The 18,715-nt window shown below is 42.9% G+C and overlaps 2 protein-coding genes across 2 annotated transcripts in view; one reads left to right on the top strand and one right to left on the bottom strand.

Moving 5' to 3' along the window:
- The window catches only part of LOC311007112 (uncharacterized protein), a 142,305-nt gene that overhangs the window by 62,962 nt on the left and 60,628 nt on the right, over positions 1–18,715 (top strand).
- LOC311007643 (nuclear factor 7, ovary-like) lies at positions 1,442–2,867 on the bottom strand (the record flags this gene model as incomplete). Its single annotated transcript, XM_084000899.1, has 1 exon — positions 1,442–2,867. One exon carries the CDS (start codon positions 2,865–2,867, stop codon positions 1,470–1,472), a length of 1,398 nt encoding a protein of 465 aa, XP_083857025.1. The 3' UTR covers positions 1,442–1,469.

The following is an 18,715-nucleotide window of genomic DNA, read 5'->3' as shown; positions in this document are numbered from 1 at the left end:
AGAAGTTGTGGAGACACAACATAAAAGAATGTAAAAGTATAACTCTTATTTTTGTTTTATTTTGGTTAAAGGATATAGCTACAACTTTTTCATCAAAATGATTAATTTTTCAAAAATAATACATGCACAGAACATCTAGAGGGGTGCAGAATACAACTATTAAGTTTATTGAATTTTTTTATGGTATATAAATAATATTTTTTTTAATTTGATGGGTCCAAATTATATAAATATTTACATCTGGATACATTGGCAACATCGGTGTAACCAATGTTATCCGGCCCTCTGCGTTGTGGTTTGGTACAGATTGCCCCAGGTGGGGTTTGAACCCTAGTCTCCTACACGGCGTGCGACGATGCAAACCATTTTGCCAGGAGGTCAATGACCGCTTGGCAGTTGGGTCTGCACGTCCTTTATGGGTGAGTGAGTGCACCCGGACCCTCCATTACATCGGCATGAAACGATCTCTGCGCCAAAAGCATTAGTACCTTGATGTAAAGTGAGGCGGAGCTTGGGGGTGCCAGATTGTTTTCGTTAACATGAATCAGAAAAGAAAAGAGAAAAAAATACATTATGCAAACGCATAATCAATAAATCAATTTGTTTATTTCAGGCATGTCAATTTAAATCATTGTCAGCACACTTTATCTTAGTTCAAATAATACATACACATGGCAGAAAGGGAAAGCGGGAGAAACAAAAGCTTATCTAGTCCCGCCCCCATTACCCACAGAATAAAAAATATTTATCATAATCTTTTCTTTTTGCCACCCGGGAGGAGCTCGGAGTAGAGCCGCTGCTCCTCCACATCGAGAGGAGCCAGCAGAGGTGGCTCGGGCACCTGTATAGGATGCCCCCTGGACGCCTCCCTTGTGAGGTGTTCCGGGCATGTCCCACCGAGAGGAGGCCCCGAGGAAGACCCAGGACACGCTGGAGTGACTACGTCACTCGGCTGGCCTGGGAACGCCTTGGGGTCCCCCCGGAAGAGCTGGAGGGAGTGTCCGGGGAGAGGGAAGTCTGGGGATCCCTGCTCCGACTGCTGCCCCCGCGACCCGGACTCGGATAATGCGGCGGACAATGGATGGATGGATGGATTTGCTTTTTGCTTTTTTCCCTTTTCCCTTTTTTTTTTTTTGCATTTTGATATAACATTCTTTTACTTATGACATTTTGACATAACATGTTACAGCAGTAGGTAGTATACAGATCATATCATAATCTTTTCTTTTCTTTTTGCTTTTTTACATTTTGATATAACATACTTTTACTTATGACATTTGACATAACATGTTGGCAGCAGGTAGTGAACAGAGCTGAAGTTTAGCTCTAAATCAGATAAATATTATTACATCATCATTATTACAAAACTAGAGTGTTGTAATAAATAGGCAGCAGGAGGACAGGTGCAGTTGAACTGGTTCACTTCAATGACTTTTTAAACATTATAAATATGATCATCCTCTTTATCTCTACCTGCTCTGCTCCACTGTCACTGACACCTTCACTGGTAACAGCTTCACTGGGACTTTATCACCAGTGTAAATGTATGGAAACATCTTCTTAGAGAAAGTATGTGTGAAGGTGTGAATGTGTGTGTTAGTATCAGAATCAGAGAACAACATTTTCCTTCTGTCCCAGTCCAGATTCACTCTGATCCTCTGGACATTCTTCTTCACTAGCAGAGCTATGTTTGGAGCTGATGGTGACCATGCTGAGTATTTACCTTCATAAAACATTATTCCCCATAATCCAGGCAGTATGTTCTTTCCCTTCCTCTGCACAGACTCTGTCACCACACCCAGTGCCCAGTCTGCACTGTCTCCAACCTCAACATCCCAGCTGTGGGTCCCTGAGTTAAATCCCTCAGAGCTCAGGACAACACAGTAAGAGTCAAACCTCTCTGGATTGTCAGGAAGCTGCTGTTCATCTCCTCGTCTCCCACTGGTCAGATCTTCAGACAGGATGAGTCCTGGATGAGCAGTGTTTGGGTCCAGAACCACAGGACTGTAGGAGACCATGTCCTTCATCTTGTTCCAGATGTTGAAGGTCAGGTTGCTCAGGTGTTTGGCCTGGTCTATCAGAGCTCCTGAGTCCAGCTGTGGATCCTCCAGCAGGGGGCGCTGCTGGACTCTTTCCACTGCAGCCTTGTAGTTGAGCAGGAATGAGACGTCTTCAGCTCTCAGCTTGTCCTCTGTGGTTCTGACTGTGTGTGAAAGAGCTGCTATCTCTCTGCTCAGAGCCTCCATCTTCTCCTTCATCCTCTGACTCTTCTGCTCCTCTTCCTCCCTCAGTGCAGCCATCCTGGCCTCCTCTTCCTCTTCTAGAAACTGGTGAAGCTTCTTAAACTGATCCTTAATCTGCCTCTCTGTGTGTCGGGCCTGGACCTTAATGTGTTCTGCTGTTTGACCAAACTTCACTTGAACTTCTTCAAAACCCTTTAACTTCTTCTTTAAGGGCTCCAGAGTTTCCTCAAGTTCCTTCTTGAGTTGTGAAGCAGCTTCATCGATGGGTTTGAATCTGTGGTTGGTGTGTTTATCTGAATCTCTGCAGACGAGACACACTGGCTGCTGATGGTCCAGACAGAAGAGTCTGAGTTTCTCAGAGTGCAGACTGCAGAGAGCCTCTGAAGATCTCTGCTCTCTCTGCTGTAAGAAGCTCTCACACAGGTTCTTCAGGACCAAGTTACAAGGTGGATGTGACTTTGAAGATCTTCTCTTACAAACTGGACACAGTGGATCTTGTTTCTCTCTCCACCAGCTCGTCAGACAGTCTTTACAGAAGCTGTGGCTGCAGGACAGAAGAACAGGATCTCTGAAGACCTCCGTACAGACCGGACAGCAGAGATCCTCCTCTAATCTTGAAGCCATTTAGTCTGTGAGTGAAGCTGAAAACACAGCAGACAGGAAGTAGAGTCAGTCATGGCTCCCCTCCCCCCTCTACTGACTTGACTGAAGTTTACTGTGACTCTGAGTCCAGGTTTTAGTCAAACTCACCTTCAGTGTGTGGAGTGTCAGCAGGTTGAAGCAGCAGTGTTGTAGCTGGACTCACTCACAGGAAGTTGTTAGTTTGGTCTGAAGCTGAATCTGACTGTCTCTTCTTCAGTTGGCGCCCTGTGACTGACAAAGTCCAAACTGTTTCCTGGTTAGGGGGTGGAGCGTTGGCAACCATAAACAGGTTGATTTCATTGCAGACCTTTGATCCATTGGGAAACAGTTGGTGCAGCAGCTCTGTTTTTTTGTTTGTTTGTGAACATGAATCAGAAAGCTCAGAAGAAACTGGCCCTGTCAGATAGGCTAAATGTGTTACAGTGAATATTAGTCACACAGATGTGGAGCAGACACATGACGAGCTATGGCAAGAATATGTAATTAAAAAGTTTGATCAGAGGCACTACAGTTCCCATGAGCCTCGGCGGTTGACTCCATGCCATTTGCAAACAGTCAGGACAGAAGTGGCGGCCAAGTTGTAAGAGTCACATGACTTAATGATGAGTTGGCTCACATGACTCTTTAATATCTGACAGGTACAACGTGCACAACAAGGCTTCAGGCTCTGGGTCGAAGAAAAAGTGTGAGGTCATTTCTGCTGCAAATAGATTTGATTGGTTGGTAGGCAGAGCTTTTAACACTTGTGAATCTAATAAAAGTTCAGCATCAGTTACCATGGCGAAGAAGTGAGCCCTAAAAAACTGTAAGGCTTAAACCTGATGTTATCTTAATCCTGTCTCACAGCTCAGGTCTCCGGACACTGGGTCGGAGTTCATTTACTCTTCATCTCTCCATCGAAAGACAAGAAACAAACAAACTAAAATACTGACAGAAAGGCAAAACAGATCAGATGCACCAGATGTAGAAAACCTGAATTTTATTGCTCTGAACTTCTGCAGCAGCTGATCTGCTATGTACATATTAAAATAATTAGAGTTTATGATGCAATTAATTGAGAGAACCAACTGATTTTACAATAACAATTAACACAAACTCAGCTGCATCTTTCCAGGAAACATCTTGTTAAACTACTGAGAATTTGTGGAGCCACAACGTCTTTTTGGTTAAGTTGAACAAATGCTGCAGCAGATCTGAGCTACAATAAACTAATCTTCTTTATATGATTTAACAAAGGAGTGTCGACAATCTGCAGAATGAACAGGACGATGCATTAAAGGGGAACTTGTCAGCTGCCTCATGTTTATTGTCATATGCACTTGTTTTCTGTATATTTCCACTCATGTCAACATCCAAGCCGTTGTTCAGCAGGACTCGGACATAAGACAGAAAAAAATACACATTTCAAATACATTCATGCACTTTTTGGCGTCTTGAATCGAACATACAAAAAGTCTGAAGGCCCAAGGAACGAAAGTAGTTCAGTTGTAAATATTCCTGTTTTCCCTTGACTTCAAGTCACTGAAGTCGGGAACATGTGGTGTCACAGTTTTATCACGGTGGTGTCCGCGGACTCATTATCACCCAAACACACATCTGAAACAACGAACAAGTCACATGTCATGCTGCAACAACTACATTTAATCTTTTTTTAAATTTTATTTTTATTTTTAAAGCATTAATCGTGAAAATGATTTGTCACCCAGGCCGACACCCTGCTCTGCTCCCTGCAGCTATGGGGGATGTCAGATCTCTGTCACCGTTAAATGAAGTTTGGGGACTGTGAGAAGGAAAATCAATAACGATCAATACAAGGGGCTGACAGCTTTTTCTTTCTCTCTCTCTCTTCTCACGGTTTTCAATGCCTGAAGCTTTTTTTTTTAGGAGATGGATGTTTGTCAGGTCAGAGAAATGCTGCTTGGAGCTTGGTTTGCAACATGAACAACTAAAACTCAGGAAAAATCATCATTATGGCAACCAAACTGGGACTGAGGATGCATTTGAAGGCCAATTACATCACAGCATCACGACAAGGCCTGTCCCGGTTTGCAGGCTCCTCCAAATCCTTGTCCTTCTCTGGCTTGTTCTAGGAGGACACGCCGCATCTACCCTCTGTGGCCCGTATTCCAAGATTCTTTGCAAGCCATTAATTATTAGCCACCTAGCATGCTAGCTATTAGAACGTTAAAGCCCTTACAAAAAACCTTTAACTGGATATGCAAAAGTCTCTTGTTTCTTCTGATGTCTCGGTATGACCTACAACAGCAATTGAGGCCATCGGTGGCAATATTAGCTATTTCTAAATAGTGTAACTCATTACCTTCTTTACCTTCGGGGGGCAGATAAGAGTCTTCATGACAATACGCGCTAGAGCTCACAGGAAATTCAGTCTTTCTGGAAAACACTACCCCTTTAACCACAGGGGACACCAAAATCAAGACAAAACGAAAGTTCTTTGTAGGGGCTTTAAGGCAGCTCTGCGCTGTAGCAATGGTAACTCTACTCTGCAGCCGGCTTGGAGGAGTGGTTACTGAGCAGGGCCTTGCTGGTTGCACAGCCCAAAATGAGGAGCTGAGGAGCCGCTGGAAGTGTAAAAAAGCCGCCACTTTCAAACGTAAGGACGCTAATTGCGTTCGGTCGCAAACAGGAAATACTCCAATGGCTAGACCGTCTCATTTACCAACGGTTGATGCAGCCGTTGGAGGTGCCTCTGAAGACAGCATATACTGCAACCCCTGAATTGGGACACTGCAGTTTGGTTGGCATAACAACGATCTTTCCCTTACCTCAATCAAACAATGGTTCCCGTGCATATCTAGATGCAATCGCTGTACCGCCCCATTGTGACGAAAAGAGAGCTGAGCCAAAAGGCAAAACTCTAAATCGGTCGGTCTTCGTTCCTACGGTCATGAGCAATGGGTCATGACTGAAATAAATGGGTTTTCTCAGGAGGGTGGCTGGGGTCTCCCTTAGAGATAAGGTGAGAAGTTAAGTCATCCATTAGAGACCCTCAATCCAAGTAGACCCTCTACTGGAGCCTGTTAAGGTGGTTCGGGCATCTGGCAAGGATGCCTCCAGGGCACCTCCCAAACAAGGTGTTCCAAGCACCTCAAACTGAGACAGACAGAGGACTAGGTGGAGAGATTATACCTTCAGTCTGGCCTGAACCTCAGGATCCCCCAGTCATTGGTGGATCTGCTGCCCATGTGACCCTACCTTGGATTGAAGATGGATGGATGGATGGATGGATGGATGGATGGATGGATGGATGGATGGATGGTTAATATAATATTAGGGACTGTATGAGATTTTTGGAGGTATCAAATAAACAGGCGGTTGCTGATGGTTTGAAATAGTGTTGTCATGTTAACTCACTGTGAATTAAGAAGCGTGTGGATTTAAATAGTGACAAGAGTGAACACTGACCTCAGTCTGGCCACATTGTTCATTAAATCATTTAATATCTTCTGTCTGGTTTGTTGCTTAAGTGTCAAAACTTTTCTGGAGGAGGCCTCAGCCTGCAGGACCTTAAAAAAAAAAGGATTTCTTTAACTGTTAAATGTTTAAATGTTTCAGTAATTTGCCATGTCCATGAGTCAGTCACAGATGGGAGGCCAACCAGCTGTCACATTATGGGTATAAATACACTGTAAGATTAACCGTTAAAGTCCTAAACTTCTCCGTCTAATGTTTAAATTCATTGGAACAGATTGGATCATTAGAAGCGGGCCTTAATTCAAAGTGTCTGTCCATAATGCTCCGGCCCACTCGTGGGGGAGACTTGACTCCAGCTGGCTGATGTGAATAATGTGAATAATTCTTTCAGACGTTTGGTCGGCTCGCCGGCCCACACACGTCTCTGAGAGAGGCTGATTTTGACTGATGTTATTAGAAACCGTCTGTGAACTGCCTAGAGGAAGGCGGCCCATTTCTGTGGAGCAGAGTCGGCCAAACACGTTGAATTTGTTGTTTTAGAGGGAGTGTGGTCTGATAGAACCCGACTGTCCTCAGTTTACTGTGTTTATGCTGAACTAAGCCAAGCTGAAATAATTCTCTCTTTAACTGATATGAATGGGTCTTTCTTTTTCAGCTGCAGTGCATCACATTACGGGGTAAGGACACCAAGTGATCACTTTCTTACAAATATCAATTAAAGGACAATATTATAAAGCAGCTCTAGGTTCTATATTAATACTGAAAGTATCAAAGCCTCAGTCCACAGAGAAAAGTTCAGAAACTGAGCCTTGAAACAAGCCGTCAGGACGTCCTGTGACTTTGTGATGTCATAAACTATCTTAAAGTCTCCTCTCTTCTGATTGGCTGACATTGACCTGTTGTTACTAGAGCTCCAGAAGGGAGATGTTAAACTACACTGAGATGGTTTTTAGAGCTTCCCATCTATGAATTAGTCGGAGCAAATGTGGCTGACAGGACATTTTATTTTGAAAATCAGAACTCACAGAGACCTGTGTGTCCAAATTCAACCAAATCTGTTGACTTGCCCAGACTGTTTTCTCTGTAACAGTGACAGTGAGAGGCATTAAATGCAGATCTGTTTCTACAGATAATGAATGAAGAGGGAAATGAGAACGGGATAATCCTCAGCAAGGTGTGCACTCAAAGGATTTAATTGCACAACAAGGTGAAAACCACCGAGGCCTTGTGTTACCTGCCTCCACACAGACTTCAGTGTGGGAGGGAATTACTGGTGAAATGAATAATAACAACGGTTCACAGTCGTGTTGATGGATGTTTCTGGAAGGACATGTTGCTGTTATATGTTTTTATTTCCTCAAACCTTAAACTGAAACTCGACCTGTTAGCAATCAGGAACCCAACTAGTGAGCAAACGCCACTTCCTGAGCCATGTTATGCTAGGCTACGCTATGCTACGCTAGCATAAACCTTGCCCAGCGTACACCTGGTCCCACGGCCCAAATCTGGCCCATATACTACAACTTGATTGTCAGATGCTACTTCCACATCTGGACCATTTTCAGACTCTGTCCAGATGTGGAAGCATATGGACCAGACTCAGGCCGAGGACCCAGATGTTTCATTTACTGTGTCTCTTCCAGCTGTGGCAGTTAACCCACTGGTCCTGCTCACAGGTTCATGATTAGCTCATAAGTTGAAGCCAAAATAAAAAAAAAACACACCATGAGCAGAAACCAAAACTGAAGCTCAACATGATGCCACCATCGTTTCCTCTCAGGACACGTGAATGTAAACCAGCAGTAGAGTGACAGTGGACCTGCAGGGTCGGAGGCACAGCCGCAGGTTAGTTCTTCTTTGTGGCCGGCGCATGCGTTTACAAGTGATTGAACTTGAACCTGAACCACATGTGCGTTAAAGGTTTTAATTCAGTCTCCCCACAGCCAATCAGAAACAAGAACGAAAACAGACAAACAACAACTAACAAACAAAAAAAAACTAAACTTTCAGGTGCTGTTTGTTTAGCCGTTCCCTGATCGGAGGCGATGTCTCAGTTTGGACAAGATGCACAGTTTGTTTCATCGAGTCCTGCTTAAGTTTGGCGAGTTGTCCGATCGGTGGGGCCGCAAACCAAACCCAGTCATGCTACACAGCAGCTAGCCTGTTTCCCTGCTGCACGGCTGAAGGAGACGAGAGGCAGAAATTATCTCTGACAGGCAGCTTCTCCCAAAACTCTTCATCCACTTCCCTCCACCAGGAACCTTTTCTCTTTTTTTTCTTGAAGTCTCATCACAAATGAGGAAACTGACACAGTTTCTTGCCCTTAAAGCAGCTGAGAGCCTGTTTTTGTGCTCAAAGCCCCCGTGAGATGAAACTGAACTTTTAGCACAAAAACATTGGCACTGACATTGCGGCAGTTTAATTTAATGCTAATAAAGAGGTTCCCGGTGGACACGCAGCTTCAGTTTGTCTTTCTCCTTTTTTCTTCTCCTCAGGTTTCTTTTCTTTTTTTTTAATCCTCCCGTTTCTTTTCCAGTTTTCTTTCCTGTCCAGGTCTCTCTGTCCTGCCCCTTTACGGACTCTGCTGCTCCATGTTATCAATCAAAGGTTCTTTCTTCAAAAACTGCAGATGTCTGATGGACCTCCACACCCCGATGTAGCTGTCACTGACCGACTGCCCGGGGCCGGCGGCGGCGGCTGTGGTCTCCCGGTGGAGATGCTCCCTCTGCATCTCCAGCGCCTCCTTCTCCGTCATGATGTGAGGATTCGCCCCTCCGTCTCCTTGTGCGGCGTCTCCTGTCCACACCTGTCCGTTTGCCAAACCGGCCGTCACCGCCTCCTCCTTCCCATCGCTGCTCAGCACTCCCTCCATCTGCTGCGCTTGTCCCGGATCAGACCCGGTGCCGGCAGCGGGACCGTCACCGTTCAGCGGCGGTTTCTCCTGGTAGGGTACCCCGGGCAACGCGCCGTCCTTCCCCGCCTCCTCCAGATCCTCGTACGAGCTCTTCTTCTTCGTCTCAAAGTACTTGACCACGCAGTAGGTGATGGAGCCGACGGTGTTCACCACCACGCCGCCGATGAACAGCCCCGTCGGAGCCACGTCGCTGAACGCCAGCATGCCCACGGTGATGGTGGCGATGCTCTTGACGACGCCGACGAAGCTGGTGGTGACGGCTGAGTTGATGTAGGTGCAGTGCAGCGTGGTGAAGTTCATGGCGCAGCCGATGAAGATGCAGAAGACGAAGATGACGGTGATGTGGGGGTCGTTCCAGCCGTCGTAGGTCCACATGTTGATGCCGTCCATGGAGATGAGGGAGCAGACGAACAGCACCTGAGAAAGAGACACAGAGGAACATTAGTAAGGAAAGTAGAGAGCAGCGGTGGTGGTGGTAGTCTTACGCTGCAATGGGCAAACAGAAATGCAAAAAATTTAGATTTAAAAGGAACAATTGTTTTGCAAAACCCAGAGGAAGGAAAATGATTCTGTTAAACCTCAGGGAAACGGAATCAGCTTCAGTGAGTAACAGAGTGAAAACACAAGAAAACCCCACAGGGAAACTGTGAGACGGCAGAGAAAAGAGTCACAAAAAAGTGGTGAGAGAAGAGGAAGAGAAGAAAAAAAGGGAATCAGGAAGTACATAAAAACAAACGGAAAATAACAAAATTCTTCACTAAAAATAAAGGAAGAGATGAAAGAGACGAAGGATAGGATGACAGACTGAAAAGGCAAAAAGAAAACCAAGAGAAAGTCAGAAGAGGAGACAAAGGGAGAAAACAAGAAGTAAAGAGTAAAGGCTCATCTTAAAATTAGGTGAAAGTACAGCTGAAAAAGGTAGAAAAGAAAGAGAAGAAAGTTAAAAAAGGCAAGTGAAAAATCGGAGGGAGAGGCAGGAAAACAGAATCAAGATGGATGAGGAGAGTTGGTGGAAAACAGGAAATAAATGGAGAAAAGAGGAAAAATAAAATGATTCTGCAGAAAGATAAAGAAAGGGAAGGAGAGAGAAAAGAAAGAAAGGTTGAAAGACAACAAAAAACAAAACAAAAAATGGTTGTAAAAGGAACAAAGATAAAAACAGAGGAAAAATAGAAAACAAAATGGAAAAGTTGATCAGCCAATGGAAAAAAAAAAACAGAAATGTAAATCTTATAGTAGAAACTCTTCAGTGAAAATTAAAAAACCACCAGTCCGTCCTCACCGGTGTGGCCATGATGGCGATGGCGTACTGCGCCGTCAGCGGGCCGTACTCGCTGTCCAGACTGGTCTTCTGGATCAGGACCAGGTAGGAGGCGTGGATGATGACCGCCAGCACGCCGGTCACGTAGCCGAAGGGGTCGCCGGTCAGATCGCCAGCACCTGGAGGGAAGATCAAGTTAGGAGACTTTTCCTGATGCCTGTTGAATACTCACTTCCTGTCTATTATATTGTGATTTCCTGTAATGATTTTTGCTCTACGTTTGGTCACAGCCTGTATTAGACTTTAATTTCTTACATTATTTGCTGTATTTGACTGTAGGAAAACTTGGAATTGATGAGAGATTTGAGTCGTTTGTGGTTTGATATCTTCATGTATTTTGAATTCCTGACTTTGTTGCATTAACAAAATGTGAAGTCAGATTTATAGCTGAGTTTCCACTGGAACAAACGAGGCCATGCATGTGTGGTGAGGACAGTTAGAGTTCATATTTCCAGCCGACTGTTTTCAGAATGAAAAGTCTCAAACGCAAATGTAATTAATTAATGCTCATTGATCTGATTTCACCGTACATTAGAGGCTGTTAGGGAGTTTCATTATCCTAAAGAGGAAGTCAAGTATTTTTCTCACTAATATTATAATAGTTTACTAAGGACACGCACCTCATTCTTTGGAAACTAGAACGCTCAACATAACAGATAACTATCTGCACCAAAAATGAACAAAGTTCCAGATCTCAACAGGATAAACATGTCAGACTTCGGTATGAAGACCCGAACATTATCCAACCGGATCAGCACCAAGATACACGGGAATCATCTCTGGCCCCTCCCCCACCCAATGACCAAGTACGGTACAAATCAACTTCTTTACAAGTACTTTCCATGTCATCCTGTAAAAATGTGTTAATAAGGCCACTTTACCACTATGGGTGGTCCGTTATCTGGACATGCTACAATATTAGCAGTAGATAAATAAGACACAGTTCTGCAAACTACTCTACTACACGTTCAACATGTGGACAAACCGAAGGAGGAAGGTAAAGAAAGAGAGTGGGAGTTTGAAGGTGTGAAAGACGAGAAACCAGGACAGATGAATGGAGTTGGAGAAAGAAGCCGGAGGAAGAAAACAAAGAAAATAGTGAATAAATCCTGAGCTGAGTCTGAATGGAGGCTTAAAACTTACACAACACACACACACACATACATAAATTACACAACTTAAACACTAAAGCTGTGAATAAGGTCTGGACTCGTACGCATACGTCTTCAAATAAACATAATTTACTGGATGGAAAAGAGTCTGAGTCTCCGTTTGATTTCTGAGACCATAAAACTGAAATCGAAGGCAGTAAAAGTAAAACAGGTTCAATCCAGTTTTATGTGGAATCTGATCAAACCGCTGCACAGAATCAATCAGGATCAATCATTTTAACGGCTTCCCGCACAGGAGCTGCATCTGTCAAACAATAAATACCATGAGGACGAAGACTCATTGGTCCCCAGATGTAGCCTCAATGTTTGTGTGTGTATTTATACTGTATGTATACACACATATACATACATGCATTTGCTTTACCGTTAGTAATAAACTATGTTCCAGTCCTATCCTGCTGCAGAATCACAATCAGCAGGACTTTATACCTTGTTTTTGTAGTTTAACATACAATGCCTAATTTTTACAGTACCAAATCTTTGAGGAACATTTTATATTAACATAACAAGGACGTGTTATTAAATTAACTTAACAAAACATTAATTTGAACATTTTTTTAATACTGTGATCTCAGCATCTGTTTGATGAATTGGTACAAAACCAGAGTATTCACGATGCCTGAGGGTTTGGATTTCAAATAACTTTGATCGCCCAACTTTTCCTTTAGCACCACCATCAGGTCAAAATTTCTTTCTTTTGCTACAACGAAAGCACATAACTTTTTTTTTTTTTTTAAAGCTTTCTTTGATAACTGATCAATTGTCAAAATACTTAAAATCATTTTTTTCCAGCTGTTAATTTTCTTTGTCCATTAACCCTTTCCTTCTCCTTTTTTTATTCTTTGCTCTTGCTTTTAACTGTTTAATTTTTACAAATTTTTTTTAATAATTAAAAAAAAAAGTTTGTTTTTATGCTGTTTTATTATGTTCTTTTTAATGTTTTGTCTTTATGTAAAGCACATTGAGTTGCCTTGGTATGAAATGTACTATATAAATAAAGATGCCTTGCTTTGCCTTATTGTTAATGATGCTGAAGTGATAGGGGAAAAAAAACTGGAGATAATTAGCTTCCTGAACCAATCTCCTCTGCTGCCGAGTGTTTGCTAGGCAGCAGGGGGGTCGAAACATTATGTGTGAAATGTGCAGAATATGAATCTAATGGACACATTCATCATCCTGGGTTTAATCTTGGTGATAATCACCGTTTTCTCCGGTGAAAATTGAATATTTGTGTCTTCCAGGCGTCTTTCATCAAGTGAGGTGATTTCATTTCATCGACCGTTTGTTTGTTAACGACCGGAAAAGAGGATTACATGTAAAATATTCTGTTTTAGAAGATGAGAAAAAAAAAATATTTGGAGATGTGACGTATTTGTTATCTTTGTGGGGGGAGGGGAAATTATAGTTTTGTTTAAGTGTCCGTGAAGGCATCATGTGTGTAATGCTTCGACACACTGTAGATGTTTTTTTTTTCTGTACTTAACCTAGATCATAATCTTTCTGTGACCTTTAATTAGTATCAAGTACAGCACAGATTGGATAATTTGGCGGAAAACTAACAATTAACACAACATTGTCTCGCCAAGAATGTATCTGTTGTGAATTTCATGGTCGTCCATAATAATATCTATTGAGATATTTCACTCTGAACCACAAATGTCAACCTCAAGGTGGCGCTAGAGGTAACGTCAGCGCTCATCCTCTAAGGATCATGAACGTCTGTACAAAAGATGTTTGAGACTGGTCCAACTGGCCAATGGACTGACTGATACTCACACAGCTACACAACTAGCACAGCGACTTGTCTTCTCATGTACTTGCTCGCAACAAGATTGTCGTAAAGTTATAAAACTGAATCTTAAATCTAAACATTTAATGAGCATCATATTAGGCTACGCTTGTCTATCAATTCTGATGCCCCCAATTCCATTTACCACAGTTCTATGGAGCATTTTAGCATCTTTTAGCACATTAATTCAGTTAGCGCCATTTTACGTCACATCAGTTTTCAGCAAAATTCCTAAAAAACAAACACATTTGAAGATACGCTTGAATATTAACACTTAAATCAATGCTAATGTTGCTCTGTAAATGTTAAATGTGTAAATGAGCACATTTTCAACTAAACTCACAGGTTGTGTTCACAGTTTCTGTCTGTTGCACCAAAATGGGCAAAGACAATCAGTTCTTGCTGGCTGCTGGTAAACAGTGAAACCACATCTGTATGTGTGTGTGTGTGTGTGTGTGTGTAGTTGCTGTGTGTGTTTACCAGCCAGTGCAGCTCCACCGGTGGTGATGAGCACGGCAATGATGACGCCGACGGACGGCACGCCGTTCCTCAGCACGCACACGCCGATGCTGAGCGTGAAGAGCGGCAGGCAGCGCTTGAAGACGACGTACATGGGCAGGCTGAGGCCACGCAGAGACCACAGGGTGAGGGTGGACTGCAGCGTGGAGAGGATACACACCGAGGCAAACTCCTGCACAAAGAGAGGGAAACACACAGGTTACAACACAGGTTATCACTTATGAGGACACTGTAGCGCCTTGTGCATCCTGAACACATTGATAACCATTGTTACCTCCATGCTAATATACAGTGCATCATCAATATGCTATAAACATCAACACCCTGGAGCAAAACTCTTAAATCTACTGATTCACCAGCTCCGTGTCCCCGACTGAAGGACGAGTCCCCACATTGTACACGAAACAGAAACACCTCTGGCACTGTGTGACTTTAATGCTCATATTAAGAAAACCAAAGTGACAGTGATGGAGCTAATGCTGATGTTTAGTGGCTAATTTTCACCCATGGTCACCATTTTCCTCTGGCGCGTTAGCATGCTAACACTTTCTGGCATGCTAATGAGCCATTATCCCCAATTAGAGCTTTACCAAGAATTGTGGTATGCATTGTCAGTGTTCAGTAGTTTTTGTTTTTTTAACCTACACAGTCTTTTTACCAATAGATCGTGTATATTTAAAGGGATAGTTCAACATTTTGGCAAATCGGTCCATTGCCATAATCCCTATAGTCATAAAACAACTCTGTCTCGTAATGTTACGTTATTATCTCATAGCGTGGTGAATGTGCAGGTCACAATTTGTCCACCAGAGCGTTGTGGAGTTGTTGGATTGTGTATTTGATGAGTTTGATGAGGGAAACCAAGAAATCCCAAGCCTCCGTAGCGTAGCTCTGAGGCAGCTCGCAGCTCTGCTCCTCCGTTCTAAAAATAGCTTGCACCGACAATTAATGGTAACGAACCTACTGCTATGACTATAGGGATTATGGCAATGGCCAATTTGCCAAATGTTGAACGATCCCTTTAAATTCTTCTTCTTCTAATTCTTCTAATGTCCATACATGTGAGATTTCTTTGCTTATGATGGTCAAATCACTCTATCACGCTCAAACACGTTAAATCACGTCAATCATGGTCAGAAAACTTTTTTCTCTCCCACTCCACACACACCTGAGTCTCATTACGCCCTTACCTATAACCTTTTTCCCCAACACAATACCCCACCTGGTGGTCAAAACACCAAACAGGCAAAATGGCTCCTACATTACCTACCCATTATTTGAATTTTGCAGATTCATAAAAAGTGCACTGCTACAGTTGAATCATTGTGTTTCTATTGTAGCTTGTAGCCAGTCATGATGTTATCCTGCGTCGCTCTGTCTAAGACTAAGTGACTAAAAAGTCAGATTTCCTTAAGGGGTCTTCTCAACTGATTATAAAGTTGGACAAGCTGACATTTTGACTTTTTCTGTAAGAGGATCTCTAAAAGTTATATTACACGTTCTATCAGCAATAGATAAGAGTAGTAGTAGTGATAGCATATAACAACTCATTTCCATAAATGCAGAGACTTTCATCCTGGTTGTGGATGATTAAGTGCATTAATCCCAACTCTCACCATCTACCAACAGCCACCCTTTCCCTCGAGGACCTGGATCCAACTGGAGCTGGAGACGGTTCAAACATTCATGTCGACTTAACACAGACGGTTTCATGCTAGTTTAGGTCGGTCGCTGTGTCGCTACAGCAGCACAGGGTTGTTTTTTTTTTTTAATCTTGATAGTTGAAGATTAAAGGTTTAGACACGGTACCAGCTCTATCAGGTCCAGAATTAAATATCAACATATATTCCCATCATTCCCTCAGACATCCATGGTTCCCACAGGATGAATATGAATGTACTGTTTCTCAGATTAACTGGACTTTTGTTCGTTTTTACTTTATGAGTTCAGAACTCTTCACAGTGTGACGCACTGTGGCATAGGCCTACTTTATGTCACTTTGCTCTCACCTGTTTTCTTCCTCCAGCAAAGTGGCTAAGAGATGAATCACTACCTGAGAGGTTTGTACTCTTAACACACTTTACTGTGACACATTTCTCTCTCTCACACACACACACACACCCTCCAGCAGCCTAAACTGTTCAGAGTGTGTGGCATCATTTATCCAGGTCCTGGATCAGGTCTCAGTGTGTTTGGTTGATGCATTAGTCCAAAATTAGAAATAAAGTCCCTTTAAAAAAAAAAGAAAAAGAAGAAACAGGCATTCGTTTGTTCCTTCAGGTGTGAATGTGACCGCTTTCTTTACGTTTTTGTCGTTAGAATTTGAACTGAAGCAGCTTGAATATCAATTAGCCATAGTCACAGCGTCGCATCTTTGCCAAACGTCATCACTTGAGGTGGAAAGACACTGGAAAGTGAAGTGTTTTCACACTACATTTCCCATGAGTCTCCACGACCATGGTGAAATCCTTGGACCGGCGCAAGACGGACGAAGGCAAAAACATTTGCCAAGAATGTCTTCATTAATCAAGAATGAAAGTCGGAGGTTCGAAGACGATCAGATACGTCGTAGTTCCGACATAAACGGCGATTCAGCGGCGTTATTCCAGGAAACCCAAAGTAGGAAAAGCCTGTGAATATTCTCATTTGTCCAGGTCATACTGTAGTTATCTCAAGAAATGCTGGGCGAGCCTACCACTATATAATAACAAAATAACTATAAAGACAAAACGATATATTTATCAAAAATGGACCCATTAACAAGTGGAGAACGTAGATTCATCCACATTAATATGAGACTCTTTCATAACCAAACTCCTCAGGGTCTCTTTCAAACACTGAGCTATTTAACGTTCCGGTGTTCACCACAACATCTGATATCGACTAAAAGATCAAGCTTGTTAGCATCTTGCATGCTTGAATAACGTGAAATGTCACTGTGGTGACACTGTGAATACGGTCAATGGATCAATGGAGCTTATCGTGACCTAGAGCCTATTTAAGTTCTGTTGCTTGGCGACACCTAGTGGCCATAGTAATTATGACAGGAGCAAAGGGAAAAGTGACAAGGGGTTGTAGAGGTTTTCCGATTCCAAATGATCTATTATCCTCGAATGTTACAAAAAAACTTATATAACAACATTGTTATTGTTGTAACCATGACAAAAAAGATCATCCAATGTTGTAGAGAACTCAACTCATACCAGATCGAACTGGTACGAGTTCACAGGTCGGAAAGACATGGGTTACAGGTTGCCTGGAACGCGCCATAAAATTCCTCCACAGCGCCTCTAGTGGTCAGAAACTGCATCACGCCACACATTCAACTGACTCAGCCTGAGAGCTGGTGTTGCTAGGTGAAGCACTGTCAACTTCCTTGATGCTACACAGGTGAACTCATTAACAATAACACAAACATTTCTCCTCTTTAGAATTAAGGTCATTGAGTCAAACCACCTATTGTAGCTACTATTATCTACTTCCCAACATCTCAACATGTCTTTGTGTTTAAACCAGCTGCTGAGTCACAGGTGGCTCCCAGGGGCCCCGGGGCCTCCAACCTGCTGTGGCTGCTCGGTTGCCATGGGTGATGGAGATAAAAAAAAAAAAAAAAAAAAAGAAATAACCAGAGACCAGTGGTCATGTGAACTCTTCACACCTTAACCCTTCAAACAACAAACCACAGATGTGCCAACATCTTCCCCACAGCTGGTTGGTTGATTGATTGATTGATTGATTGATTGATTGATTGATTGATTGATTGATTGATTGATTGATTGATTGATTGATTGATTGATCGATCGATCAGCTGTTGGAATTTAAGTGACATAAACTATTGTGTGTTTGCACCGATCAGAGTCGACTGCAACAAAATAATGTTTCTAAGGGTTTTTCTAAAAGTCTGTTTTCAGTCGTTTTGATGAAGAGTCCTGACGGTAACAGACGGTGTCAGTCATTCAGCTGCTCAGACAATCTATCACTTGTCAATTCAGTCAATCAATCAGTCAATGAACTAATTAGGACAAGTACCTACTGTGTTTTTTCCCCCCAGGCTTCCACAGCTTTCAAATTAAATGCTCACTATTAAAGGGATAGTTCACCCTAGAATGATATTTCGCTCATTATCTACTCACCCTCATGTTGACTAAGGGCTGGAAGAAGTTTCGGAGCCCACCGTCCCTTCTCTGAGTTACAGGGGGTCTTAGCGTAGCAGTGCATTTCAATGCCATGGTAGCAAAGGGACACCAGAGCTCTTCGTAAAAAAAACACACACAAAAAAACATCCAAATACCTCCATGATGCTCGTATGTAATGTCCGTCTTGTGCTGAAGCCCCAAATTGCGGAATTGTCCCGAAAAAAATTAAATAAGTCCACATTCCAAGCATGTTTGTAGCATTAGCTCCCAGTGTTGTTGTCCGGTCTTCCGCTGCCAGCGCGCATGCGCAACGTTCGCACTGAGACTCGAGTCGGTCTCAGTGCTCTCATGTGCTCTTGCGCATGCGCGCTGGCAGCGGAAGACCGGACAACAACACTGGGAGCTAATGCTACAAACATGCTTGGAATGTGGACTTATTTAATTTTTTTCGGGACAATTCCGCAATTTGGGGCTTCAGCACAAGACGGACATTACATACGAGCATCATGGAGGTATTTGGATGTTTTTTTGTGTGTGTTTTTTT

The sequence above is a fragment of the Trachurus trachurus genome (genome assembly GCF_905171665.1).
Source record: "Trachurus trachurus genome assembly, chromosome: 24".
Classification (NCBI taxonomy): Eukaryota; Metazoa; Chordata; class Actinopteri; order Carangiformes; family Carangidae; genus Trachurus; species Trachurus trachurus.
This window is presented reverse-complemented; position numbering and strand designations above follow the sequence as displayed.